The following is a 13,316-nucleotide window of genomic DNA, read 5'->3' as shown; positions in this document are numbered from 1 at the left end:
TTAGTTAAACATGACCTTCCAGGCACAAATCCATGTTGACTGTTCCTAATCAGACCCTGTTTATCCAGATGCTTATATATATTATCTCTAAGTATCTTTTCCATTAATTTGCCCACCACTGAAGTCAAACTAACAGGTCTATAATTGCTAGGTTTACTCTTAGAACCCTTTTTAAACAATGGAACAACATGCGCAGTACGCCAATCCTCGGGGACTATTCCCGTTTCTAATGACATTTGAAATATTTCTGTCATAGCCCCGGCTATTTCTACACTAACTTCCCTCAATGTCCTAGGGAATATCCTGTCAGGACCTGGAGACTTATCCACTTTTATATTTTTCAAAAGTGTCAGTACTTCTTTTACTTTGAAACTCATAGTATCCATAGCTACTCTACTAGTTTCCCTTACCTCACATAATTCAATATCCTTCTCCTTGGTGAATACCGAAGAAAATAAATTGTTCAATATCTCCCCCATCTCTTTTGGCTCTGCAGATAGCTGTCCACTCTGTCTCTCCAATGGACCAATTTTATCCCTCGTTATCCTTTTGCTATTAATATAGCTGTAGAAACCCTTTGGATTTACTTTCATCTTACTTGCCAAAGCAACCTCATATCTTCTTTTAGCTTTTCTAATTTCTTTCTTAAGATTCTTTTTACATTCCTTATACTCCTCAAGCACCTCATTTACTTCATGCTGCCTATAATTATTGTAGATCTCCCTCTTTTTCCGAACAAGATGTCCAATTTCCCTTGAAAACCAGGGCTCTTTACAATTTTTACTGTTTCCTTTCAACCGAACAGGAACATAAAGATTCTGTACTCTTAAAATTTCCCCTTTAAATGTCCTCCATTTCTCTTCTACATCTTTCCCATAAAACAAAATGTCCCAGTTCACTCCTTTTAAATCATCTCGCATCTCATCAAAGTTAGCCTTTCTCCAATCAAAAATCTCAACCCTAGGTCCAGTTCTGACCTTCTCCATAATTATATTGAAACTAATGGTATTGTGATCACTGGACCCGAAGTCCAGTGATCACAATAATAGTGCCTGCCAAATCCTATCCTTGACATTCAACTATCTAGAAGTCATCGTTGACCAGAATACTCCAAACACACAAAGGCTTTCCACTATCCAACAATGTGACAGAATACTCCCTCACTTGTCTCGATGTATGCACCTCTAACAACTTAGATTGGCGCAGCAGTAGAGTTGCTGCCTTACAGCACCAGACACCCGGATTTGATCCCGACTACGGGTACTGTCTACGGAGTTTGTATGTTCTCCCTGTTCTCCGGGGGCTCTGGTTCCCTTCCACATTCCAAAGGGTTTGTAGGCTAATTGGCTTCTGTAAATTGTCCATAGTTGTAGAATAGAACTAGTGTACAGAGAATCATTAGTTGGTGCAGACTTGGTGGGCCGAAGGGTCTGTTTCCACACTATCTCTAAAACTAAAACTCACGCACTCCATAAATAGTTATTCCCACTATCTCTGTTGCAGTTGGCGCAGTGTTTTTCCTCCTATAATATAGTAATTACTTCACTAAGATACTCCCAACTGCATGGTCCCATCCTTAGATCAAGGATCGCAGTCAATGGGAATGTTGCCATCTTCAAGTTCACTTTAATGTTGTGAACCAGCCTGACTTAGAAATATAGCTCTTAGGGCTAACAGAATCAATGGATATGGGGCCAAAGCAGGAACAGGGTACTGATTTTGGATGATCAGCCATGATCATATTGAATGGTGGTGCTGGTTCAAGGGGCTGAATGGCCTACTCCTGCGCCTATTTTCTATATTTCTATATTACTGCCACTGAATCTAAATCCTGGAAGATCTCACCCAACAACAGGACTGCAACAGCTTAATACAGAAGATCACCAGGTCCTTCTCAAAAGCAAGAAGAAATAGTGAATACCTATAGTATATATGTTAAAAAATATATATTTTTAAAAAGAGCAAAAACGAGATTATAGAAATTCTGAACTAAAAAAACAAATAAGTTTGTATTAGCATTTCCAGTCAACACCATCCTACCTTCTTTCAATATTTGGCATCAGCTGTATAGTTCCAGTACTTTTAATTTTATTTTTTTAATATCAAAGGTATCAAAGGTATTTTATTGGTCACATTCACATACACCTAGGTGTAGTGAAATGAAATGCTTCTTGCCATTTTGCAGCACATAAAGAAGGAATACAGACATAACATTAATAAGAGTTTTAAACATAAAGAACATCCCCCCACAATGGTTCCCATTATGAGCGAAGGCACAAAGTCCAGTCCAATATAAATTTAGAACTATCTTTTAGTATGTTAATGCATTTATATCAGACCAAACAGCAGCAAAACCCATTTGTGCCGCCTCTCCAGAAGGGAGTCACGATCATGCATCCGATACATCTTGCTTCTTAGTCATAGTCATGATCATAGTCTACAGCGTGGGAACAGGTCATTCAGCCCAACTCATCCATGACGACCAAGATACTCCATCTAAGTTAGTCCAATGTGTCCACGTTTGGCTCATATCCGTCTAATCCCTTCCTACTCATGTATCTCTCCAAGTGGCTTTTAAATGCTGTTGTAGTACCTGTGTAATTACCTCCTCTGGCATCTTGTTCCATATACCCAACACCCTCCAAGTGAAAAAGATGCCCCTCAGGTTCCTATTAAATCTTTCTCCTCTCACCTTAAACCCATGTCCTCTGCATCTTGATTCCCCTCCTCTGGGTAAAAGACTTGTGTATTCCAACATCAATTTCCCTCCAGCCTAATCACCAGTTGAACACCTATATATCGGTGAGACCAAATGCAGACTCAGTGATCGTTTTGTTGAACACCTTCGCTCAGTCCGCCTTAGCCTGAGCGATCTCCCGGTTGCCAAACACTTCAACTCTCCTTCCCACACTGACCTCTCTGTCCTGGGCCTCCTCCATTGTTAGAGTGAGGCCAAACACAAATTGGAGGAACAGCACCCTATACTACGCTTGGGCAGTTTACAATCCAGCCAGTCGGCACGGACTTGGTGGGCTGAAGGGCCTGGTTCTGTGCTGTATCTCTCAACTAAACATAAACTATATTGGCACTATATTACCCCAATATATTATATACCCTAATATGTGATATACAAGATTATTTTTCCAATACAAGGGAATTAATAAATCAACAAGCACTTGCCTGTTCAGGTAGATCGCAGAGATCTCTGTTTACAGCTAAATCCAGTTTCTCCAGGTTTTTGCAGCCAGCAAGCTCATGCGGAATTTGTTGCAGTCTGTTGTAGCTGACATAGAGCTCCTGCAGTTTGGTCAGTTGTCCTGCAAGGGAAGAGAGCAATGGCTGAAGCTCACTGGCTACTGTACTGCCACCATTATTCTTCATCATTACATTGCCAGTCAGAAGAAATCGCTGAAGGCATTTGCTCAGATGCGACAAAAGAACATTTAAGTCCTTAGCTAAACTTTGAATGGCATGCAAATTGAACATCTCCTCTTGAACATCAAAAAAACGAAGGAGCTGATCATGGACTTTAGGAGGGCACATCATCCGAGGACGTACACTCCATTGAGGATAAATGGGGATCCTTTGGATAGGGTGAACTGTTTTAAATATCTGGGAGTCCACATCTCCGAGGATATGACATGGGCATCACACGCCTCAGCACTCGTGAGTAAGGCAAGGCAGCGCCTTTACCACCTCAGGCAATTGAGGAAATTCAGAGTGTCTCCGAGGATCCTCCAGTGCTTCTACGCAGCGGCGGTGGAAAGCATCTTGTCCGGGAACATTACCATCTGGTTTGGGAATTGCTCTGCCAAGGACAAGAAGGCTCTGCAGAGAGTAGTGCGTTTGGCCGAACGCACTATGGGAACTTCACTTGCCCCCCTGCAGGAACTATACATCAGGAGGTGCAACTCCAGAGCCAACAATATCATGAGAGACCCCTTCCACCCCTGCAACGGACTGTTCCAGCTGCTACGTTCAGGCAAATGCCTCCGTTGCCATACGGTGAGAACGGAGAGGTTGAGAAGGAGTTTCTTCCCAGAGGCCATTCGGACTGCAAACGCCTATCTCACCAGGGACTATCTCTACTGAACGTTTTTCCTTCCATTATTTATTATGTAAAAGAATATGTGTGTTATGATTGTGTTTATAGTTTGGTTGTTTGGATGTTTGTCTTTTGCACAAAAGTCCGCGAGCATTGCCACTTTCATTTCACTGCACATCTCGTATGTGTATGTGACAAATAAACTTGATTTGACTTGACTTGACTTGAAATTATTGCAAGGTATCATACACAAAACATCGTGACATATCCTTTGATTTAAAACAGTATGTAACCTAAAAACATTGTAAATCGACAAGACTTACATTTTTATAATACCTTTAACAACATCAAGACAGTACAAAGGATGTAACAAACAATTAACATCAATGGCACATTAATTCAGCAACTGATCCTCAGTTAAATATGTCAGCTAAATAAAATTATTTCTACATTAAGAAATATTCAAATATTTTAAGCAAATGATGACAGTAAAGGTTTTGACTTGTAATGTGATTACGACAAGTGGTTTCCCACACGGATCTGTGCTGGGACTGCTGTTGTTTGATATATACACAAATGTGGACAGTAGGTTGGTGATAACTTTACAGTCGACACAAAAATCGGTGGTGCTGCAGACAGTGATGAAGGCTGTTAAAGGATACCGTGGGATCAGTTACAAATATGGGCAGGGAAATAGCAGCTGAGTTTAATCCAGGCAAGTGAGTGGTGTTGCACTCCGGGAGATGAAATGTAAGGGGCAGCTGTATAGTTAATGGCAGGACCCTGAACAACAGTGATATACAGAGGGATCTTGGGGTCCAAGACCACAGCTGCCTGGAAGCAGCAACACAAGTAGAAAAAGTGGTAAAGAAGGCATATGCTTGCCTTGATTAATCAGGGCATTGAGTGTACGAGTAAAGGGCCTGTCCCATTAGCATGCGACTCCACGCTTCCGGTTTGGTTGCATGCTCATGGGACAGGCCCTTAAGGAACCAATGTTGCAGCTTTATAGGAATTTGGTTGGAGCACATTTGGAGTATTGTGTGCAGTTCTGCATTCTGGTCACCCCATTACAAGAAGAAAGTAGGTACACAAAATTGCTGGGGAAACTCAGCGGGTGCAGCAGCATCTATGGAGCTAAGGAAATAGGCGACATTTCGGGCCGAAACCCTTCTTCAGACTGATCGTGTTGGCTTTGGACAGGGTGCAGAAGAGATTGACCAGAATGCTGTCTCAGAAGGTATTAGTTATAAGGAGAGGTTGGACAAGCTTGGATTGTTTTCTCTGGAGCATCAAAGGCTGAGGGGAAACCCTGATAGACTTGATAGAAGTAGATACAATTATGAGAGACACTAGGTGGACGGTGAGAAACTTTTTCCCAGAAAGGAAAGACCAAAGACTAGTGAGCGTAGCTTTAAGATGAGAGGGCCAAAGTTGATAGATGTGCAGGGGTGCAAGGCTGTCAATCACTTCAAGTGTCATCTCTTCTGATGGCCGTCTCAACATGGAAACAAAAGCTTGAATCAGCAAGGCCAGCCGGTCACTTGGTTTTCCGCTCTTTCGTGTGATGAAGCATAGAAATGTCAAGCTGTCAACCAAGATCATGTGTACAAAGCAGTTATACTCACAAGCCTTTTACATGAACATGAGACTTGGAAGCTTTACAGAACACATAGAATATTTCCACACAAGAATGCTGCGGTCACTCATATGCAGCAAGTGGTAGAACAGGGTGAGAAGCTTGAAGTTCTGGGCAAGGCTGGCCTGGTTAACATTGCGGCCATGATCCAGAAGGTGCAGTTTTTTCCTGCCTCTCCCCGTTTCCAGCTTTCTTCTCTCCCGCTACAATCAGTCTGAAGGAGAGTCTCAACCCAAACCAGCATCTTTGTTAGCACCATGTAATTGTATGTACAGCTCCCATATGCCATTTCAGTTTCTTTACAGAGTTCTTGCACAGGTTGTCTGGAACCAGGGACATCCAAGAACATAATACAAGGATGATACCAAACACAGTAGCGACAGAGCTGAAGTTATGTGTCGAGGACAGAGCAAACTAGTGTTCGTCGACTAACAGATCATCAGTTTAAGGCAGCCAATGGGACCAAATCAACATAGACAGAGAATGCAGAAAGGCTTCAGTATCTGCCAGAACATATTTCCCGTAAAACCCACAAAACACAAATGTGCGCCTCTAGGGAAGGTCTTGCCAGCCATACTTGGGCTTACCAATGAAGACTGTGCAAATGACATCAACAAGAATTCATTTACTACATATACTACAGAAAAAGGAAAAATAATTCCAGATTGCCTTTGTAATGTAATGTTAGGCTACAGATCAAAATAGTTTTAGGTATGATTTTAAATCACTTTCAGCCAGTGAACAATTAGCTATTTTAATAGTTAGGGGCATCGCACACACACACCCACACCCACACCCACACCCACACCCACACCCACACCCACACCCACACCCACACCCACAAACACACACACACCCACACACAAACCCACACCCACACACTCCCACCCGCACCCACACCCACCCACCCGCACCCACACCCACACCCACACCCACACCCACACCCACACAAACACCCACACCCACACCCACACACCCCCACACACACACACACACACACACACAAACACACACACACACACACACACACCCACACCCACACACACACCCACACACACACCCACACCCAGCCTTTAAGAGGCCTTTAAACAGGCACATGGATATGGAGGGATATGCTTCACCTGCAGGCAGAGGAGATGAGTTGAACTTGTCATTACGTTTGGTGCGGGCATTGTGGATTCCTGTGCTCTACTATTCTACCTAGTAACTAAATGTTCTAAATGGCAAGAGGATTCAGAAATTGCAGATGCAAAGGGACTTGGGAACAGTGGTGCAAGATTCCCGAAGGGTTAATTAACAAGTTGAATTGGTAATAAGGAAGGCAAATGCAATGTTAGCATTTACAGTATTTTGAGAGAACTAGAATATACAAACAGAGATGTAATACTGAGGCTTTATGAAACACTGGTAAGACTCTATTTGGGCCGATATCTAAGGAACGATGTGCTGGTGTTGGAGAGGGTCCAGAGGAGATTTACGAGAATAATTGGGTTAAGGTATGATGAGCTTTTGATGGGACTGGGCCTGTAGTCACTGGTGTTTAGAAGGATGAGGCAGGACCTCATTGAAACTTAGTGAAAGGCCTGGATAGAGTGGATGCAGAGAGGATGCTTCCACCAGTCGGATCATCTCGGACCAGAAGACAGAGCCTCAGAATAAAAGGATGTACCTTTAGAAAGGAAATGAGGAGGAATTTCTTTAGTCAGAGGATGGTGAATCTGTGGAATTCATTGTCACAGACATTTGTGGAGGCCAAGTCATTGGGTTTTTTTAAGTCAGAGATTGGGAGATTCTTGTTAGTAAGGTTGTCAAAGGTTATGGGGAGAAGACAGGAGAATGGGGTTGAGAGGGAAAGATAGATCAGCCATGATTGAATGATGGAGTAGACTTGATGGGCTGAGTGACCTAATTCTGCTCCTATGACTTATGATGTATACATGGACATGCCTTTTGGAGCAACGGCCAGAGTTCTATTATCTGTAAAATAGTTATGGATAAGGATAGAGTTGGCCCACAAGTTACAATTCTGAATTGTGCAAGGCCATTGTTGTTGGTATTAGACAGGTACTCGCTAAAGTTATTTGGAGTAGGTTGTTTGTAGGCAAAAGGAACCCAGAAAATGCGATACTTTTGAAAGTGTGTTGCCAAAAGTTCAAGGCATGCATGTTCCTGTTCGGGTGAAGGGCAAGACAGGTGGGATTAAAGATGCCTGGATGATGAGAGAAATTCAGGCTCTGGTCAGGAAAAAAGGAGATGTGGGGCAAGTATAGGCAGCTGGGTTCAAGTCATTTAGGGAGGAGTTTAGGGACTGCAGGAAATGAGGAAGGCAAAATGGGACAGGAGATAGCTGTAGCAAACAATATTGAGGAGACTCCAAAGAGATTTTATAAGTGCATTAAAGGAAGAGTAAGTAGAGAAAGAATGGGGCCCTTCAGAAAGCGAAGTGATCATCTCTGTTGTTTTGTTCTTGACACAGACACAGACACAGATTCAGACACAGACACAGACACAGACGGTGTTGAGTGCCTGGAACGTGCTGCCAAAGGTAGTGGTTGAAGCAGATACATTTTGGGGAAGCATATGGTTGTGCAAGGAATGGTGGGATGTGTATAATATGTAGGTAGATAACTGATGTCCTTGGCATCATGTGGGCTTAAGGTCCAGTTCTTGTGCTAAGAATCTAAGATGAAATGTGAAATAATCTAGACAAGACAACTCCATATACTACTGCATAAGGAGGCTGGATCTTAATCACAACAACGGACCAAAGAACATACAAAATAAATGCAAACCTATTTCCTTTGGGATCTCTCTGACTGAATTTCGGGATAGATCCAACACAAGCAGATTATCAAATACTCCGACAAATCGAGGAATGCTTTCCAAGCCAGTTCTGTGGATCTGCCATTCTTGTAAATATGACATTTGTCGTAATGCATTTGGTAGTGACTGAGAAATAAAGCAAGACATTAGCATTCAGCAGAGAAATATTTTTGAATTCATGGAGCTGTGTGGATAGATACCCAAGTTGAATCACATGTCACGGGATGCACCTACACGATTTCACACAATGACTCTCCATTCAAATGGAAGAGAAAAACATCAGATTAAAATCCAAAATGGACTACAAATAACCCTTGTTATGATGGACCATAGAGGGGGGAATAGTATCCACTATTGCATATTGTTCACTTCTTCTTTCGTGTGGCGTGCACAGCCTAAAGTTGTTGGACAACTTGTACTATTTGATCTTCCGTTTGTGCATGTCAAGTTGATTGCATTAGTCGAAACAGGGCGGACCACGTGAAGGTTGCAATCTTCCACCCCCCTATTGTTCACTATAACCAAGTAATGGATTACAGAGTAATAGAGTCTCATTGCACAAGTAGTAGAAACAAAGACTGCAGATGCTGGTTAATACACAAATGGACACTAGGTTGTGGAGTAACTCAGCGGGTCAGGCAGCATCGGTGGAGAACGTAGATAGGTGATGTTTTGGATTGGGACCCTTCTTCACACTCTCCTTGCGGAGCAGGGCCTGGAATCCAGGCGAGTTTACGGTGAGGATCAGTGGAGTTATTTGGGGACGGCCGGAAGGCTGGTAAGTGTCAGCAGTGGCGGTCAAAGATCCTATAGCGGAGCAAGATAGACCACTCCTGCTAAATGCAATGGGCTGAAGTGTAGTACGCAACAGAGTTAAACGTGGGCCTTTTTTTCATCCATTTCAGTAACCCGACCTGACCCGACTCGCAATGTAATCAACGTTGCAGGGGAACAGTTTGTGTTAACAAATTATAATTCTGAAAATTAGGAGAAGATTTTTACCAAAGAACTTGTATTTTTACAAGGATGTTTCCGTAACCGGCTTCCGTCTCCGCACTAGTATCTTTGCTCCGCTACAGGATCTTTGGTGTGGAGATGGAAGCCGGTTACGGAAATGGGGCCGAAAATTACCCATGAATCTGCCCATGAACGTACTACGTCTTTTTCGTCGAGTGATCTATCTTGCTCGCTATAGGAGCTTTGGTGGTATGGTCTGCTCTGATAAGAAATGCCATAAAGGATGGTGTCGGGCACAGCAGCCTTGGACCATGTCGTGAACAATGCCAGGTGATCGAGAGCAGGAACACCCTGCGGCATGCTCTGCTGTGTGTTTGTGGATATTCGGGGATGAGTGAGTGTATGTGCCTTGTTCAGTAGTGTAATAAATGACTTAGTGAATCAAACTGTTGTCTGAATCTGGTGATTTATGGAACACAACACACGGCTGCGGGTCTCGTCCTCGTGACAGTCGGGTGCCCGGTACGATCCAGGGGTGGAACTCGACCTGAAACATCACCAATCTGTGCTCCTGAGATGCTGCCTGACCTGCTACATTACTCGACAAGGTTCCTGGTGGGAGACTGGCTCAAAAGGCTTGGTCTAAAGTTTCAGGGCAGGTTGGCGAACTGTCCTGAATGGTTAAGTTACGTGCAAGCGTGTCGGCATCTTGCATGCATGCGTGTCAGTTCATGCATGCCAGCATCACTGCCGGCCGGAAACATCACGGGTGCGCATGTACACAGTAGATTGGGAACACTAGCAAATCAGAGGATGGTGGTGTGGGACTTTTGCAAGACTTGCCCGGGACTCAGTGTGAAAGGCTGCCGCCATTTTGTGTGTTACATTGATATATCAAGCTCAAAGTTAATTAGTAAATTACTGTTAAATTACTTACTCCATTGTGGTTATTGTTCTGGGCAATACATAACAGTTGGCAAACTGGATCCAAAACTGGAGATAAAGGGTTAAGGGCCTGTCCCACTGCAGCGACCTAATTCGCGAGTTTAGAAGTGTTTGCCCTCGACTCCTACTCGCAACATGGTCGACACGAGGTCCTAGGAGGTCTTTGTAACTCTCCTTCATGCTCGGGAGTGGCCTCCGTGTACTTGAGGCCTCAGCTGGTCGCGGCGTTTTTTCAGCAAGCTGAAAAATGCCCGCGAGTAAAAAAGGTTGCCATGGAAAATATCAATATTTTTTTACTCGTAGGTTTAGTCGAGGTAGGTCGTAATGCTACCGTAGGTAATCGAAGGTAGTCGAAGGTAAATCTCGTTGAGAAAAAAAAGGTAAGTAGACCAACCGGTAACGTTATATGCCCGCTAAACTTTATTAAATGTTGTCTGGCTTCTTAAAAGTGTCTCCACTCCTTCTCTCCCCCTTCTCCTCCATTCTCTCCCCCCCTCTTCACGCTCTCTAAAGGACTTACCATAACTGTGCCAGCTGTCTTTTACCTTCCTGTTCATCGCGGGTGTGAATTTCAGACAGCGCTCCCCCGCTTTCCCTGGTCCCCGCCTTTGCGATGTGTTTGTGTGTGTGTGTGTGTGTGTGTGTGTGTGTGTGTACAGACGGTCGATCCGGCTCGCGGTTTCATCGCTGACGGTCGATCCAGCTCGAGGCTTTTCAGGCGAGTGCCCTCGAGCTTGAAGGTGGAAGACAGTCGCTGAAAAGTCGCGTTAGTGGAACAGGCCCTTTATGGTGGAGGATTGTCTATAAGGTTGGATGCCTGGGACTAGTGATTAAAGTTAGAACAACACAGTACAGGAGCAGGCCCTTGAGCCCACAATGTCTGTACCAAACATGATGTTAAGACCAACTCTTATCTCCCTACACATAACCCCAATATCCCGGCACCACCTCCTCTGCCCCCTTTTAAAACCTCCACCTGCTTCCTGTAATGAGGTGACCTAAACTGCACACGATACTCCGTATGCAGCCGAACCAAAGTCCTATCAAGATGCATCATGACGCTGACTCTTACACTCAATGCCCCGACCTATGAAGGTAAGCATGCTATAAGCCTTCTTTAACACTCTATCTGGCATAGTGGCCCAGTGGTAGAGTTGCTGCCTTACAGCGCCAAAGACTCGAGTTCAATCCTGACTACGGGTGCTGTCTGTACGGAGTTTGTACATTCTCCCTGTGACCACGTTGGTTTTCTCCAGGATCTCCAGTTTCCTACCACATGCCAAAGACATGCAAGTTTATAGGTTAATTGGCTTCTGTACATTGGCCCCAGTGTGTAGGTTAGAACTAGTGTACGGGTGATTGCTGGCTGGTACATAATCGGTGGGCCAAATGGCCTGTTCCCACACTGTATCTCTAAACTAAAAGTCAACTAAACTTGTGTTGCCACATTCGGAGAGTTATGGACTTGGACCTCAAGATCCCTCTGCACATCCACACTTTAACAGGTCATCCCATTAATTAATAAATTCATGTGATAGGAGCAGAATTAGGCCATTTGGCCCACCAGGTCTACTCCGCCATTCAATCATGGCTGATCTATCTCTCCCACTCAACCCCATTCTTCTGCCTTTCCCCCATAACCCGACACCCGTAATAATCAATAGTCCATTGATTATTGAAAAATATCCATTGATTTGGCCTCCACAGCCTTCTGTGGCAAAGAATTCCACAGATTCACCACCCTTTGACTGAAGAAATTCCTCCTCATCTCCTTCCTAAAGGAACGTCCTTTGTTTTATAATGTCTATTTGACCACCCCATCATTGGGTTGTTAGTGGAAATGTATTCAAGCACACTGCGTAGACTGGAGCTATTCGGCCCGTCTAGCATCTGCTGGCGTGCTGCCTCCACCCGCGTCTCTCCCATCCCATCCTCTCGGCACTTACTTTTATTTTGAGCAGAGTCACTGACCTTCCAAGCTTCGTTCTCTATCTTTAGCACAATTCTTCCCTCTGCATTGACCACCTTGTCCTTCAGCCTGGCCAGGTTTATCCGCTCCTGCCACACGACCGTCACCCTGAACACAGAGAGAGACCAGAGGATCGGGCTATAGCGCTGCCGCCGGCACTCGGAGACGGAGCGGTCAGCGGCGACTCTCTCGGCTGCCTGCACTCACCCCTTCAGCGCCTTCCTCTCCGACCGCTTCTCCTCCCTCTCTCGCTCCTCTGTCAGCTGTTGGATCCTTCCTTCCCACAGCGCCTTCACGGCGCCCACCGAGCCGACACACACCGCCAACATGGTTCACGATGCTCAGTGCAGGGACAGGCTGCAGGCAGCGCAGCGCACAGAGCAATGAGCGGCACAGAGAGTGAGACACAGAGGGAGCGGCCCTAGCCCCTCCAAGCACCACCACCACCAGGCGGGACCCGCCGCTTCCCCTCCCCTCTCCCCGACCCCCTCCTCACTCCGTCCCTCTCTCCTCACTCCGCCCCTCTCCCCTCCCCCCTCTCCCCTCTTCCCCTCTCCCTCTCCACTCTCCCCTCTCCCCTCTCCTCTCCCCTCTCCACTCCCCTCTCCCCGTCCCGTCCCACCGCCTCTCCCAGTCTACACCCCTCCCCCCGCTCGCTGCCGTCCCCACTAATCGTGCCCCGCTGGGGGTTTTCTATAAAGCCCAGCGACTTGTCTGGACCCTCCAATTGGTGACATTAAACCTACATCCCTACCCGTGTCCCGGCCGGCGGCTGCAGGTCGCAGCGAACCGCTTGCCCCTCATTAGATCGGCTCCATGTAGTAGTGATCCAAAGGCCACATGCAATGCCCGTCTAAATATAATCCATGACTCAAACAAAGACACGGCAACTGGCCGAGCGCCCGGCCACCGAGAATTGATCCGGGGAACCGGCTTTT

The 13,316-nt window shown here is 45.3% G+C and overlaps 1 protein-coding gene across 2 annotated transcripts in view; it reads right to left on the bottom strand.

The window, feature by feature from the left end:
- The window catches only part of lrrc39 (leucine rich repeat containing 39), a 20,366-nt gene extending 7,050 nt beyond the window's left edge, over positions 1 to 13,316 (bottom strand). The window contains exons 1-5 of one of the 2 annotated variants that reach the window (XM_033027941.1): positions 13,133 to 13,209; positions 12,586 to 12,735; positions 12,381 to 12,486; positions 8,477 to 8,633; positions 3,181 to 3,317 (exon numbers count right to left, since the gene is read on the bottom strand). In XM_033027941.1, the coding sequence (XP_032883832.1) occupies positions 3,181 to 3,317; positions 8,477 to 8,633; positions 12,381 to 12,486; positions 12,586 to 12,707 (522 nt within the window). In that variant the 5' untranslated portion in view covers positions 12,708 to 12,735; positions 13,133 to 13,209. Of the gene's footprint in view, positions 1 to 3,180; positions 3,318 to 8,476; positions 8,634 to 12,380; positions 12,487 to 12,585; positions 12,736 to 13,132 lie in introns of both variants that reach the window. The other variant, XM_033027942.1, reaches the window with a different exon arrangement.

This window comes from Amblyraja radiata, chromosome 10 (genome assembly GCF_010909765.2).
Source record: "Amblyraja radiata isolate CabotCenter1 chromosome 10, sAmbRad1.1.pri, whole genome shotgun sequence".
Taxonomy (NCBI): Eukaryota; Metazoa; Chordata; class Chondrichthyes; order Rajiformes; family Rajidae; genus Amblyraja; species Amblyraja radiata.
The sequence above is the reverse complement of the archived record's forward strand: the minus strand, read 5'-3'. Positions and strand labels throughout refer to the sequence as shown.